Source organism: Lagenorhynchus albirostris, chromosome 3 (genome assembly GCF_949774975.1).
Source record: "Lagenorhynchus albirostris chromosome 3, mLagAlb1.1, whole genome shotgun sequence".
NCBI lineage: Eukaryota > Metazoa > Chordata > Mammalia > Artiodactyla > Delphinidae > Lagenorhynchus > Lagenorhynchus albirostris.
Genome location: NC_083097.1, coordinates 20,233,978 through 20,250,545, shown reverse-complemented (window position 1 = coordinate 20,250,545; position 16,568 = coordinate 20,233,978). Strand labels below are relative to the sequence as shown.

Below are 16,568 nucleotides of genomic sequence, written 5' to 3'. Positions count from 1 at the left end.
ACCTTAAGAGCAAAACATGAAGTTTCCCAAAGAAAAATGACTTCTGCCTCAGAACTGTAACAAAGAAACCCAGCCTGAGTTTCTAGCTTACTGGCCTGCCCTGTGGATTTATGACTCAAAATTGCAACATATACTCTTACAAATTTTGAGATTGCTGTCCTTCCCGATGGATTTCAGACTTTGTATCTTCCACAATCCCATGAGCCAATTCCTTAAAATTCTCCAAACAATACATAGATATGTAGAAAAATAGATGGATATATATATATATATAATATATATATATAAATATAGATTTCCTATTGGTTCTATTTCTTTGGTTAGAAGGCAAATGATATATCACTACAGTTCAATCAAGGATTGAGGAAGATCAGATTGAATTGCCATTTGGTAAGCCTACGTCTACCACTGTTTACCCCTTTACCAAGAAGGTGAACCCTCCCAGTGAGAGTGGGTCCTGTCTCTTTTGCCCCCCAATTCCTCAGGATATTTAGTTTTGCCCTTCAGAAATTCTCAGTTTAGATCTTTAATCATTTGCCTGATGCTCCTTCAACAATTGACAGAATTCTCCAGCAGGGAATAATCTGTATGTTTTGCTACTTTGCATGAAGAACAACACGTTTCTTGCTTTCTTTTCTCTCTGGCAGTGACCATTTTTCAAGGGACCAAGTCTGTGAGTCTGTATTTTTAGCCTATAGAGGCACTAAGAATTGTTGAACACTCCTAGGTGCAAAGTCCCTGTAGATCCTCAGGTTCAGCCTGACATTCCCTGGAGGGTTTTCAAATTTCACCTCCTCATGAGTCTTTTTTTTTTTTGAACCTAAGAACCACCAGTCTCTGGGAATGTGACAATTACATTCTAGCTTTCAGAAGCTTTCAGCCTGGCCCTTAGCCATCTACAGACTCATAATTCAACAAATGTTTTATGGAAAGACTGGCAATGCATTTGGGGACCTTCACTTCCCCAGTATTTTCACTCCACTACCATGTGAACTCTAAACTCTTTTCTGACTTCTCGTGTTCCAGAACTACCTTCCTCTTGGGACAATCACAGATTCTTACCTCCAAACCCAGGCTCGGAACTGGCATATTCCCCTGGGGAAAATGCAGCTGCAAGTCTTCTCTTCACCTCTGAACAATCCTCTCCTCCCAGGTTTTAATCCATTCAGTTCCTATTGTTTACACAGCAATTTGGCATTAGCAATGTGATTTTTTTCTTTTTTTGTAGTCCAGCTGGATGTTCTATATGTTGTCAGTGGGAATGTCATCCTGCTATTATTACCTAACTACCTTATCCTACTCTTAATTAAATTACAGACGTCTACAATGACTTACCATATGGTTTTAGAGATAAATTTGGATTTGCATTTCTATCCCTGGCTCTTCACTGAAAAATGTAAATATGTCTCCTGGTAATCCATGTATATATCATATCCCACTGATACCATCTCATAGTTAAGTGGAATTTATAGCTAATTTATAGCCCCAATCTTTTTCAGTATGAAGAATAAGATTTTATTTATGTACATTTATACTTTCACTGTAGAGTAACGCTGATCCCCACTTTTCATTATGGACTTCTAATTCCATTTCACTCCATTCAGAAGAATTTCACTTCTTTCCAAAGAAGTAGCACAAAATGAACTCTTTATTCCTCATGTCTGTGGTATTTGACTCTGATGTCCATTTCCCTTTACAAGTAAATAATTCCTTGTTATGTACTGTGAAATGTTAGGAGTCCATAAGAATAGAAAACTCGGTTCTCATCCTCAAAATATATTTGTAGTTCCATAAAGACTTATGAAAATAATAGTTCAAAATTTGAAGTTCAAATTTCAAAATTTGAACAGACGCACATGATAATTGGGGCACTAAGGAAAAAGAGGTCAATTCAGCCTTACAAAGGAGTTTGAAAAAATGCCTCATATAGGAGATAAGATATAAATAGGATCTTTATCGATGAGTAAGAATTTTCAGGGTGGATAAATCAAGGTAGTGGGGAAGGACACAAGTTGTAGGGGCATGATATTGTCAGATAAGTTTGGGGGCTATGTTTCCTCATTTGATGAAGATATGAACATTTCTCCACCAAATGAGCAATCCCCTTTCGTAAGAAGAACATCTACCTTGATTTCTCAATTCCTTTTGTATGTGTGTGTGTGAGTATATGGAAAAACATATAAAATCTACCTAGAATAGAAGTTTTTAATTTAGTGGTCTAGGGCTATATTTGTACTCCCTCATACCGCATATTAACATTCTTTTTGTATTTTACACACACGCACGATTTGGAGCGGGGTGGGGTGGGTAGCGTTTATAGCCCTTTTTCAGATTCCCATTTCAGCCAGTGTCTTTAAAAAATCCAACAAATGTAAAGATCCAAACCTCTTTTCATTTTCCCCGTCTTGACCATAACCCCTAGCGACAGCAGGCAGCTGCTTAGTCCTTCTCCTTTGGGCATCCAATTATGTACTTGTCTGTCTATAGTTTTCAAGATAGAAGCATCTTTATGAATAAGACTTAGAAACCCAACAGCTTCAAATACTTCCTCTGTAGCAAAATCTCCGAAACTTCTAAGTCCTAAAATGGCACACAGAATTCTCATTACCCTCCTCAATTTAGTTTAGTTCAATCCGATTCAAAAAATGCTTATTTAAATAAACTCCTTCAGTGAATACATATCCCTAGCCCTCTCCTTCCTTTCATACCTCCTATCATTATACCTTTCTTGATTAAAAGAAGGAAGGAAAGATTCTCAGCTGCCTGTGAAGCCCATAAAAAGAGATGATCACCCTTTATTTTTTCTTCTCTGATTTCTGTAGACCTTATTAATCAAAAATGAATCTCTTGATTTTAAATATTTTGCATTTACTTAACAATTTTTAGACATGTATTTACGCATAATCCCATATTATAAATCTAAGATGCTTAAAAAGACTTCAAGTTGGGGGAAAATAAGGTGTGAAATGTTCAATGTCATTTTCACACTGCAAGGGAATACTCTGCATAATTTAGTGATCTTCAAAACTATAGAAGGAAGATGCCAGGCTTCTAAAAGAATATGAACCTTCTCTAAAATATTTCCCCAATAACTCTCTTTGGAAAGGAAAACTAATAGAATAATTAGAAAGAATGTGTCTACTGTGTATTATGCATACCATTTATGGTCGAGAAGCAGATAATGCCCTATAAAACTGTGTTTATGGAAAGCTTAAATAAATGCCTTCAATGTAGTCTTGGTATCTTTACAGTACCAGAAAAGAAATGTATGAGTTGAGACACTGTAAGATGTGAATTAGCAGCAGTTCTAGCAGGAGATGTCTTTATTTATTTATTTATTTTTACATCTTTATTGGAGTATAACTGCTTTACAATGGTGTGTTAGTTTCTGTTTTATAACAAAGTGAATCAGTTATACATATACAGTTCCCATATCTCTTCCCTCTTGTGTCTGCATCCCTCCCACCCTCCCTATCCCACCCCTCCAGTCGGTCACAAAGCACCGAGCTGATCTCCCTGTGCTATGCGGCTGCTTCCCACTAGCTATCTACCTTACATTTGATAGTGTATATATGTCCATGCCTCTCTCGCGCTTTGTCACAGCTTACCCTTCCCCCTCCCCATATCCTCAAGTCCATTCTCTAGTAGGTCTGTGTCTTTATTCCTGTCTTACCCCTAAGTTCTTCATGACATTTTTTTTCTTAAATTCCATATATATGTGTTAGCATACAGTATTTGTCTTTCTCTTTCTGACTTACTTCACTCTGTATGACAGACTCTAGGTCTATCCACCTCATTACAAATAGCTCAATTTCGTTTCTTTTTATGGCTGAGTAATATTCCATTGTATATATATGTGCCACATCTTCTTTATCCATTCATCCGATGATGGACACTTAGGTTGTTTCCATCTCCGGGCTATTGTAAATAGAGCTGCAATGAACATTTTGGTACATGACTCTTTTTGAATTATGGTTTTCTCAGGGTATATGCCCAGTAGTGGGATTGCTGGGTCATATGGTAGTTCTATTTGTAGTTTTCTAAGGAACCTCCATACTGTTCTCCACAGTGGCTGTATCAATTGACATTCCCACCAACAGTGCAAGAGGGTTCCCTTTTCTCCACACCCTCTCCAGCATTTATTGTTTCTAGATTTTTTGATGATGGCCATTCTGACTGGTGTGAGATGATATCTCATTGTAGTTTTGATTTTCATTTCTCTAATGATTAATGATGTTGAGCATTCTTTCATGTGTTTGTTGGCAGTCTGTATATCTTCTTTGGAGAAATGTGTATTTAGGTCTTCTGCCCATTTTTGGATTGGATTTTTTGCTTTTTTATTATTGAGCTGCATGTGCTGCTTATAAATTTTGGAGATTAATCCTTTGTCAGTTGCCTCATTTGCAAACACTTTCTCCCATTCTGAGGGTTGTCTTTTGGTCTTGTTTATGGTTTCCTTTGCTGTGCAAAAGCTTTGAAGTTTCATTAGGTCCCATTTGTTTATTTTTGTTTTTATTTCCATTTCTCTAGGAGGTGGGTCAAAAAGGATCTTGCTGTGATTTATGTCATAGAGTGTTCTGCCTGTTTTCCTCTAAGAGTTGGATAGTTTCTGGCCTTACATTTCGGTCTTTAATCCATTTTGAGCTTATTTTTGTGTATGGTGTTAGGGAGTGATCTCATCTCATACTTTTACATGTACCTGTCCAGTTTTCCCAGCACCACTTATTGAAGAGGCTGTCCTTTCTCCACTGTACATTCCTGCCTCCTTTATCAAAGATAAGATGACCATATGTGCGTAGGTTTATCTCTGGGCTTTCCATCCTGTTCCATTGATCTATCTTTCTGTTTTTGTGCCAGTACCATGCTGTCTTGATTACTGTAGCTTTGTAGTATTGTCTGAAGTCAGGGAGCCTGATTCCTCCAGCTCCGTTTTTCGTTCTCAAGATTGCTTTGGCTATTCGGGGTCTTTTGTGTTTCCATACAAATTGTGAAATTTTTTGTTCTAGTTCTGTGAAAAGTGCCAGTGGTAGGTTGATAGGGATTGCATTGAATCTGTAGATTGTTTTGGGTAGTAGAGTCATTTTTACAATGTTGGTTCTTCCAATGCAAGAACATGGTATATCTCTCCATCTATTTGTATCATCTTTAATTTCCTTAATCAGTGTCTTATAATTTTCTGCATACAGGTCTTTTGTCTCCTTAGGTAGGTTTATTCCTAGATATTTTATTCTTTTTGTTGCAATGGTAAATGGGAGTGTTTTCTTGATTTCACTTTCAGATTTTTCATCATTAGTGTATAGGAATGCTAGAGATTTCTGTTCATTAATTTTGTATCCTGCTACTTTACCAAATTCATTGATTAGTTCTAGTAGTTTTCTGGTGGCATCTTTAGGATTCTCTATGTATAGTATCATGTCATCTGCAAACAGTGACAGCTTTACTTCTTCTTTTCTGATTGGATTCCTTTTATTTCCTTTTCTTCTCTGATTGCTGTGGCTAAAACTTCCAAAACTATGTTGAATAAGAGTGGTGAGAGTGGGCAACCTTGTCTTTTTCCTGATCTTAGTGTAAATGCTTTCAGTTTTTCACCACTGAGGATGATGTTGGCTGTGGGTTTGTCATATGTGGCCTTTATTATGTTGAGGAAAGTTCCGTCTGTGCCTACTTTCTCCAATTCATAAAAAATGATGTATATTTTTCTATATCATTAATATTAAAATAATGCTCCATCTTACTGTGTAAATGTCACACACTCCAATTCAAGTTTTGCCCCCCCTCCCTTTTTTCCTCTAGTCTCAACAAAATGAGTAACTGCTTATTTATTTCTGACCAGATTGTGTTTATTTGCTTTTACATGCTTTCAGCTGTTTTCTGGTGCTAGACCATCTTCACTGGTATTTTTTTATTGGATGCAAACTTAAAGTTACTTGATTCAATGCCTTATTTTCCATTTGATATTATGTTAGTCACTAGAGCAATTAGAGCAAAATACTAATGATGATGGTATCAGAATAGCATAGCATATTAGCCATTTTCTGGATTTTTAAAAAAAACAAATACAGACTATATTGGCTGTTTGAAATAACAGCAGGCATAAAATTATCACTGTACATTAGAAAATCTATTCAACAATTTCTGATATTCTGAAGTTAATGAACACACACAAACCAGATATTGTTAAACTCAGATTGTGTATCTTATAGTTATTTGGATTCATTTATCAAAATGTATCCTTCAAAGAACTAGTCTAACCATTATAAATACAATCCTAATATAATTCTACAAATATAATTCTGATTTTTCTACTGTCTTTTCCCAGTGTTGGGGATCAAACCAAATACCAATGATGACCAATATCTAAAAGTGTATCAGTATTCTGAATGAGAAAGAATCTCACACAGCAACATAAATTCCTCTGAACTAGTAATCAGACTTTTACTGGCAGTATTGATACATTTTTTTACGTTTTAAAACTTGTTCATTTTTCTTCCAGCCAAGGGGGAAAGTATAAGATAAAATCTTTTATCAGTTATCCTTTTGGTAACAAATTACTTAAATTCCCTGTACTTCATAGATCAATACTTTGATTGCTTTTATAGTATTTCCAAACTTAATGTGAGAAACTGAAAAATAAAAATGAACTGATATTTAGAAGAAAAAGTTCCACCAACAAAGCACTGATCCTCAAGTGTAATCTTAATTTAACTCCTGTGTGATAAAAAATTGATTGAATCTCAGTTTCTTCCTCTTAAAAGTAAAGATGGCCTTAGACTATATAAGCCACAAGACCCCTTTTAGCTTACAAACTTCGTTTTAGACAAATATATTTAAATGAATGCTTTACATGAAATGTTATAAAAACCTGCCAGATTTAAAATTACTAGGCTTTCATTAAATAATTTGTTATTAAAATATTTATTTAAATTCAGTGGATTGTTTAGTTTTAATTATTAAACTAATCAATATAAGCAAATGAGTTATAACTAACCACATCCAAATTTAAAAAGTTAAATAATAGGAAAATGACTTTTAAATGTGCAGCATAGTACCAGTTGTTCTGTTTTCATTAATTGTCATGTACATTGCCATGTCCTTTATCTGCTTGTGAATTTACAAGGAACACAGCAGGTTGTGAATTTTTAATAGGCTTTCTTCAAGGAAAGAAAAGGTCAGTATTAACATAAAATTCTTCTTGAGGATTTGTGGCCCAAATGTTTCACACAGGAGAACAGGGGTTACTGAGGAACTAAAGCCACAATAATCTGATATTTTTTTCTATGTTTAAAGAAACCTTAATATCTCACATAATAAAATAGCACAAGGTCAAATCAATATAAAATTTATTTCAGAGTAGACGCTTTAAGTTATTTAGCACTTGATCCATAATCCCACTTCTCAATAACACAAACAGCTGATTTTGTTTAATTAAATATTTAATAAATCCAAGTATTGATAACTAATATCCAAATGAAAAAAGGAAGAATAGTGAGAAAGCTACAGTTATAAGGACTAATCCCTGTCTGATCATTGCTTAGTAAATGAGTTGGAATGTAAAATAAAATTTTATCACACACACAAGGAATGACTGTGAGAGACAATAACAGGATAAGGAGGGAAGAGTATGCAAAAGAATAATTACAATAATAAAGAGAAACTTGAAAAAGAGAGAGGGAGCTTAGGTGGAGGACTATAATTAAAGAACTTTGTCCATTGCTCTCTTTCTGTAACTTTTAGAAAATCAACATCATCATCATACCCCTTAGTAGTTAACTTTGTCTCCTATCAGGTTCATCTAGGGCAGAAAGCAACTTCCCAAGTCTTAGGACATCTAGAAATGCATGTCTCTGCCTCATAGTACATATCTATTGCAGTCTCTTTCCTTGTCCAATTCTCAAATATGTTTATTTAAATAATATTTCAATAAACATAGACTAATGTCAAGCCCCCAAATATGGTCATTTTTGTCCTTTTATTCTAGTGTTAGTGTTCCATTGTTTCCTCTGTAAGAAAAGAAAATGCTTTTTCTTTTCTTTTATGCAGGCTCTCACACAGTTCAAGAAAAAATTATTACGTCTGGTTTCTTAAAAGCAACACATAAATTCATAGATCTAATTTGTTTCTCTTAATTATAAGGTAGAAATCTTTTCATTTCCGACTCACGAAATCAACAGTCCAGTTTCCAACCCTCATCGCTTTGATTCCCAACTATCATGTTCAATTTTCTAATCCAACGGAAACTGCCACCCTATGAGGTCCAATTACAAGATTTAATTTTCACTCTCTGTAGTATAAGTGAAGGTAAAAATCCTGCTGTGATTCATATTCCAAAACAGAGCTTTATAAAAATTAAAATATCACTATACTAGCAACTTTTTTTTTTGCACGTCTAACCGACTAGAAGAGAACTGGTCTTAATGATTCCCATCTTGTCTTATTTCCTTCTCCACTCTGAATCTACCTTCTATATTCATCCAGTGTCCTTTATGAGGTGTAAAATTTGTAAAATGCAAAAAAAAATTCCCAGATTTTAACCTCTACTCATTCTTTATCACGTAACTTAGGTGATATATGCTTAAGGAAATCCTCACTCATTCCTGTAGGCTAGTTTAGGGACTATCCTGTGAAATTCCATTACACACTGTGTTTGAATCTTCCATAGCACTAGGATGGAATTGTTCATTTACTTTTAGAACTACCTGATTCTTATGAGAGTAAATAAATATTTCTCAATTAAAACTGTTGAATGAATAGACAATAAACATCATAACTGTCCAGTACAAATCACAAAGTTATATGATCAGATGATTGATAATATCAATAATCTTTTCTTGAACTATTTTGATTCCGGGACAGAATAAGAAATATGCAATGCTTATATCTGTCATTTGGAAAATTGCCACATTATTGTACATTTATATAATTGGAAAATTTCCCAGCAACTATGTGCATTTCAGTGACTAAAAAGCTTGTATCTTGGGCTTCCCTGGTGGCGCAGTGGTTGAGAGTCCGCCTGCCAAGGCAGGGGACACGGGTTCGTGCCCCGGTCCCAGAGGATCCCGCATGCCGCGGAGCGGCTGGGCCCGTGAGCAGTGGCCGCTGAGCCTGTGCGTCCGGAGCCTGTGCTCCGCAACGGGAGAGGCCACGACGGTGAGAGACCCGCGTACCGCAAAAAAAAAACAAAAAAGTCACAAGACTGAAGGCCTCTCACTGCTGTGGCCTCTCCTGTTGTGGAGCACAGGCTCCGGACGCGCAGGCTCAGCGGCCATGGCTCACGGGCCCAGCCGCTCCACGGCATGTGGGATCTTCCCGGACCGGGGCACGAACCTGTGTCCCCTGCATCGGCAGGCAGACTCTCAACCACTGCGCCACCAGGAAAGCCCCTCTTGTGACTTTTTGAGAGTAGTTCCCTGGACAACACAGTCATATGTTACTTCTGAGAGCTCTTTAGTTAAAAGCAGATATTTCTTGTTTCTCAACCTTACTTTGTTGTTTATGAATAACTAAAAATGCAGTAAAAAATTATTTGTTGCCTGACTTCTATATCTTTTTCTCCAAAGTACATATCTATTTGGAGGGTTTTTTTCCTATTATATCTGTAATACTGAGTTATTTATCCAAAAATCAGAAAAATGGAGTTTGATCCAAATTTAATGGCTAAATGCTGATTATTACAAACCATTAACAAAAATATAGACTGCTTTTGTAAACCCAGCAGTTGTATATAATATATTGTATTACCTATATATTGTATTACCTAACCAGTAATAAAATATATTGGGGAGGGGTTAAATATTTATTTAAGTTAAACATTTTTGATATCCACATAAAAATGTTCTCACAGCCAAGTTCATTGATATAAGCACCTATAAAGAAAAAGAAACTTTCAAATAAAGAAACAAAATTCTACTTTAAAGAGAATATAGGGCTTCCCTGGTGGCGCAGTGGTTGAGAGTCCGCCTGCCGATGCAGGGGACACGGGTTCGTGCCCCGGTCTGGGAAGATCCCACATGTGGCGGAGCGGCTGGGCCCGTGAGCCATGGCTGCTGAGCCTGTGCGTCCGGAGCCTGTGCTCGGCAACGGGAGAGGCCACAACAGTGAGAGGCCCGCGTACCAAAAAAAAAAAAAAAAAAAAGAGAATATAATCAGGGTAATACTTCTACAGGTAAATAGATTAAAATTTTTGTTGATTTAAATAATCTAAAGAGCAAAAGTCAAACCTACTCAGATAAATATCTAACTCTATAACATTTTGCATACTGGAAGGATATTGTCTCCAGTTTTTATTTTTCTAGGCTACAGGTCAGTATGCCTATTCCAATTTATGACTATATTTTGTATGAATATTAAAAAAGACAACATGCTACAAATGAACTTATTTACAAAACAGAAAAAGACTTACAGACATAAAAAACAAACTTATTACCAAAGGGGAAGGAGGAAGAGGGATAAATTAGGAGTATGGGGTTAACAGATACACATTACTGTATATAAAATACATAAACAATGAGTTTACTGTATAGCACAGGAAACTATATTCAATATCTTGTAATAACCTATAATGAAAAGAATTTTAAAAAAGAATATATAACAAAATCACTTTGCTGTATACCTGAAACTAACACAATATTGTAAAACTATACCTCAAATTTAAAAAAGACAACATATGCATGATGATATCTAAGTTATAATATATACTTTATCAAAACTTGGATAATCTACACATTCTTTTTCTATTTCTTATCAGATAAAAAGCAAAATAAAAATTTTAAAGCATAATCTCTTACTGCAAATAAGGAAACATGATCTTAGCATTAAAAAAATAATTTATTGGTGTGGTGGTACAATTAGAGAAAAACTTACAATCCTTGTGTTTTACAAAGCCATGCTCTGTTCCTCCTATGGCTAAGTCTCTCCCTCAGGGTATTAATTCCATGACAGGCAGGGGGATATTCACGTCTGGAACCTGCACATCCATTTCCAGACGATCCTTGAAGTACTTGGGACCCATTATTTCCCGCCCAAACATCCTTGAACTTGCTTCTAGGTCCTGGAGAGTCTCTTCTCCAAGTCAGTCTACCAACGGCCAGATTTACCCATTGTTATATGTACCCTTAATCCTGAGGGCTGGCCTAGTATGCATCTGTTAGAAACTATATACAATCACCCCTCCACATCTGTGGGCTCAGTGTCTGTAGATTCAACCAACCACAGGTAGTAAACATAGTGCACAATCCATGGGTGGTTGAATCCATGGATGCTGAACCCATGGATACTGAGAGCTTACTACACTAATGCCATTTTATGTAAGGGATTCAAGCATCCTCAGATTTTGGCATCCACGGGGGTCCTGGGACCAATCCCCCACAGATACCACAGGGCAATTGTAGATGGAATTTGCCCATGACACATGGGCTCCTGGGCAAGCATTAGCACTGGGATGGGATGTGGGCTAGGCTGATATATCCACATGAATGCATGCCAAGCTCTTTGACATGATGACTAGATTGTGGAAGATTAGTGTTGTGGGCATAAGCAAGGAGGCAAGAAAAAGGCTTGCCCTACATTGCATTGTTTCTACACAGAACTTGTTGTTTGCAGTTGTTAAGAAGATAGATTTGACAAGGTAGGAGACTAGATAGAGCATATTTTATTTTATAGTTTACTAATTTGATTTATAACTTAAAATATATAGGCAGGTGTTATATAGACATCTATTCTGAACCCCACAAATATTTCTGGGGCAGTTGTTGTCATTCGTGTGAATCAGAGAATGATGGGTAGGGCTTCTAACATAGAAGCCATGTCTCATGCAACTTTGCCTGTCTTACAGTTCTTAAAATATTGCTAATTCCCCAACAGAAATACAATAATTAAAAATAAGTTTACAGGAAATAAATTTCTTGCATAATATGAGAGTAAAATATTTTCCACTCAAAGAAAGAGATGAGAGAAGCAATGTTTACACCAGCATATCAAGACTAATGACTTATGTCTTTGTCAGGAGTTATTTGCCTATGGAAATGGTTATTTACCGAGCAAAGCAAAGAAAGGAGCTGTGTTTGGTTTATTTTTATTACTTCTTTCCATTTAGAATAAAAATCACACTGATATGTAAAAGGCTAGTCCTATTGTTTAAAGTATATAGATGAGTGTGATCATACTTATTCAACTCTCATTTCAAGAACTAAGATAACTGACCCCATTTTTCAAAAGTGTGACCTGAGAGACCTTCTTTGAATTCTTTCTGCATTATGTATCTTTAGACATTATCATGGATATGCTCATTTTTATTCCCCCTAGCTTCATTCAGACCAAGATAAAGGAGATGGATCCCTCAAATATATTTTGTCTGGAGATGGAGCTGGTACTCTTTTCATTATTGATGAAAAAACAGGTGACATTCATGCCACAAGAAGAATTGATAGGGAAGAAAAGGCCTTTTATACTCTACGTGCACAAGCTATAAACAGAAGAACTTTGAGGCCAGTAGAACCGGAGTCTGAGTTTGTGATCAAAATCCATGATATCAATGACAATGAGCCAACATTCCCAGAGGAAATTTATACGGCGAGTGTTCCTGAAATGTCTGTTGTAGGTAAGTTCATTTACAGTGTTTATGATGGTATTCAAAAAGTATAAAAAATAATTATCAAGAAATTCTTAAAATATTATGATCTATTACTTGAAATCATATTTGATTCCCTGCGAAGAGTATGTGTTTAATCTTCTGAATTATGAAACGAGTCAGGAAAAAAAAAAGGATTAATGCATTTCTAATTTCCTATGGGTTTGTAAGTTTCTACAGTACAATAAATAGACACTTGCTTCAAAAATCCAAGAAAATACCATTGACCTTCAGTAGAAAACTATGAAAATGCAAATTTTTGTGACATGGATTTGGAGAACAGCTGTGTAAAGTCCTGACTCCAAATACATTATAAGTACACTTAGAACACCATAAATGTAATCTAGAGTCTACATATATACTCTAGTCGTAATCTGCCTAAAGAGTTTGTCTGGATTATCTAGATGTTATGAACATTGGAATTAATTAGATTTTCTAAATAGATTTTCTATTACTTCATATTAAATATTTTAAAACATCCTTTCAATTTAACCATTATATATAAAACTCTGCTGATATAAATCTCTTATTCAAATAAACCAGTTGAAAATCAACAGCTAATCACAAACTGATACAGAATTTAAAGTTAGGTTGCAGAAGCAGTAAGACAGAAGGCGTGAAAAAACTGGAAGTATAACATTCAAGAAAATAGAATTCCTTTTTCGATGTAAATAAATGGAGGGTGTATTTGTAGGCAAAGAAAGTTAAAATTGATTTCATGTTTTTGCTAAATAGAGAATCACAGAAAATTAAACATCAAAAAACAATAACATTTTTAGAGATAATGTATTTGGATTTAGTAGAATAGATCATTTCTCAAATGTGGGAGAAGTATAAACTGATGAAACAATTCTGATACATTTTTTCCTTGTAACAATTTTAATAGAAAATTTCCAACTGCAGTTCTCAAAAGCATTGTTCAGAGATTATTATTTAATATTTACTTCACTAAATCCCAAGGACTTTTGGCAATCACCTTAATATAAAGCCCTTTTATATATTTTGAACTTTATTAAATAGCTTCTAATAGTTCTTGGGACTTGGAATCATCTTGGATTGTTTCTAAATTTAGAATTTAATCTATTCATAAAATCGTATTCTAGAACAGATGTTAATTATTTTTATAGTTAATTAGTGGAGAGAGAGAAAAAAGAGCATACTTACTCCTTTGTGATTAGATATGCCCTTTACACAAAACAAATCTGTTATGTGAAAATGAATTTAAATATCAAACCCGAGCATTTGTAAAGTGTCTGCATTTATTATAATCTGATACACTGTAGCATTATCTATTGCATGCATGAAAATACACCTGTTGGCTAAATAAAATATGTTGTTGAATTCAAAGTTTACCTACAATACACTATATATATATTATTTTCATCTAAATTATATATGAATGTTTCTTTAAGAGGTCATTATTAAAGCCAAAAATCATTGAAGTCTTCCATGAAAACCAGTGCTTTTGCTCCTCCTTCTGGTACTGTGCAGAACTAAGCTGAATTTGGATACTTCAGGTACTTCTGTGGTGCAAGTCACAGCTACAGATGCCGATGACCCTTCCTATGGGAACAGCGCCAGAGTCATTTACAGCATACTTCAAGGGCAGCCATATTTCTCTGTGGAACCTGAAACAGGTCAGGAATCATGAATCAGTGTTTGTTCATTTAGTAGTCTTTATGATATTTATAAGTAAAAAATAAATAAATAAAGGGCTTCCCTGGTGGCGCAGTGGTTGAGAGTCCGCCTGCCGATGCAGGGGACACGGGGCCACAACAGTGAGAGGCCCGCGTACCGCAAAAATAAAAAAAAAAATAAAAAAAAAAGGTGGGAAAATAAGAACAAAATCCTAACATTAATACTCACAGAAGAATGATGATGCCACAGTTAAAGATTTAAGAACTCAGAGTTGAATGATCGAGCGAGCTAATGGGAATATACCTGCTTTTATGTATTTGCATCTGGGTTTAGGGCAGTAGACAGCACATACGATATTCTTTAGGAAATAGAAAAACAACACAAATCGGCAAATATTTACATAGAATCATTTTTACAATTTCTAGACAATAAAGATTAATAGCAAAAGCGTTCTCATCTTTCAAAAATCACTACTATTTTGGATTTACAATTGTGAGTTTAATCAACTAATAATTGAGATTTTAATGAGCATAATAAAAGTTTTTCCATTTTCTTCAAGGTATCATCAGGACTGCTTTACCAAACATGAACAGAGAAAACAGGGAGCAATATCAAGTGGTAATCCAGGCCAAAGACATGGGTGGCCAGATGGGAGGCTTATCAGGGACCACCACGGTCAACATCACGCTGACAGACGTCAATGACAATCCACCGCGCTTCCCCCAGAGTAAGCTGTCTTTAATGGTGTTTCTGCAGGGCAAAAGCTTTAGAGTAAAAACAGAAAAGAGGAGAAAAAGCAATTGTCAATCATTTCATTTAAAACAGACCAAAACTGTGCTACAAAAATGAAGAAAAAAAATAGATGTATATGCTGATGAATTCACTGTTATCAAAAGATAGAAGTTAAATATTTCAAACATAGTTCATTCAGAGACAGAGGGATCTATGATCACAAAACCACTCCATATATATATATATATATATATATATATATATATACATACACATGCAAGTTTACATATGTACTGTCTCTCTCTATATATATATATATACATATATATACTCTATCATCTAAGAACTATTTCTGTCAGCAAAGGAAATGTTTTATTAAAATAAAAACTAAATTATACTTCTACAATGAATGTGTTTATTTCTACTTAGAATTTAATAAGGAAGATTCTAACCCAAGGGTAAAATTTTTCAATAAAATAACTAAGTTGCCATATTGTAAGAACTTAGCCAGAAAGAACTACATAGGGGGAACCTTACAAACTAATCAGACTTCCATTTAATATCACTGTGTCAGACTTGCATGTAATATCTGTGTTTGGAATGGCAGTCATACTAAAACATTTTGTATTTTTGATTTATTTATAGATTTATTTTGTGGTTTAGAATGAAACCTTCAAATTCTCAAAATAAGTCAAGAAGAGGTTAAGAACCATTAGCTTCTGACCATATAATTACATTTATTTATTCTCCTTTCTTATACAAATTTGGTAGACATGCAGCTAGAGAGGATGATATTGGGTCTCAATGGACACCGCCAAGACTCAGCCAATTTCCTGCTAATCTAAAAGACCCTTTACTTCAAGATGGAATCTCACGTTGTTAGGAAATGTGGCATAAAACACAGGCTTTAGTATGATCTGTGTTTTTAATTTTTAACATTTGCTGTGTATTAACTTCTAAATTGATCCCCCAATTTTAGTTTATTTGTTTTTTGCCTTAAATAACTTTGTGATAAAGTATTAAAGTGTAAAAAGCAATAGCTTTTTTTGATATTTATATCTTTATACTAAAGGCCATTACACAGAAAGAATTACAGTCTAAGAATTCACTGTATTATTTTGACTCTTTAAAAGCATTTCACCTCTTTTCTTGTACTATTTTTATCTAACTTTATTAATAGTGCATGATTTTAGTTGAATTGTTTAAAATCACATGTGTGGAAAGATTATAAAATTCAGAGAGAATATTCTTGAGTGGACTAATCATATGCTTATGTATTTTTATGATATTTTGTTAGATATTTAAGGTACATGCTCCTCAGGATTGCTACTGTGGTGTTTGGCCCAAAACACAAAGAAGGGTGTTTGCTTATGCCGTTTTCAAATTATCAAGTTTCAACTTCAGGTTACCTTTAGCATCAGCAGGGAAAAGCAAACCAATAATAAATCTTTATAGTTCTTTTAGAACAGGTCTAAAGACATGCCTCGTTGCACTACAATTTAAATTTCACATTTTATATGTATTTCTAACCACCTCTTAGCATGATCCTGTTACCAGGAGAATGGACATGCAA

General features: G+C 34.9%; 1 protein-coding gene across 2 annotated transcripts in view; it reads left to right on the top strand.

Annotated features, from left to right (window-relative positions):
* The window catches only part of LOC132517991 (cadherin-10), a 123,662-nt gene that overhangs the window by 53,801 nt on the left and 53,293 nt on the right, over positions 1-16,568 (top strand). For both annotated transcript variants that reach the window (XM_060146004.1, XM_060146003.1), the window contains exons 2-4: positions 12,301-12,595; positions 14,143-14,262; positions 14,823-14,990. In XM_060146004.1, the coding sequence (XP_060001987.1) occupies positions 12,301-12,595; positions 14,143-14,262; positions 14,823-14,990 (583 nt within the window). The remainder of the gene's footprint in view (positions 1-12,300; positions 12,596-14,142; positions 14,263-14,822; positions 14,991-16,568) is intronic.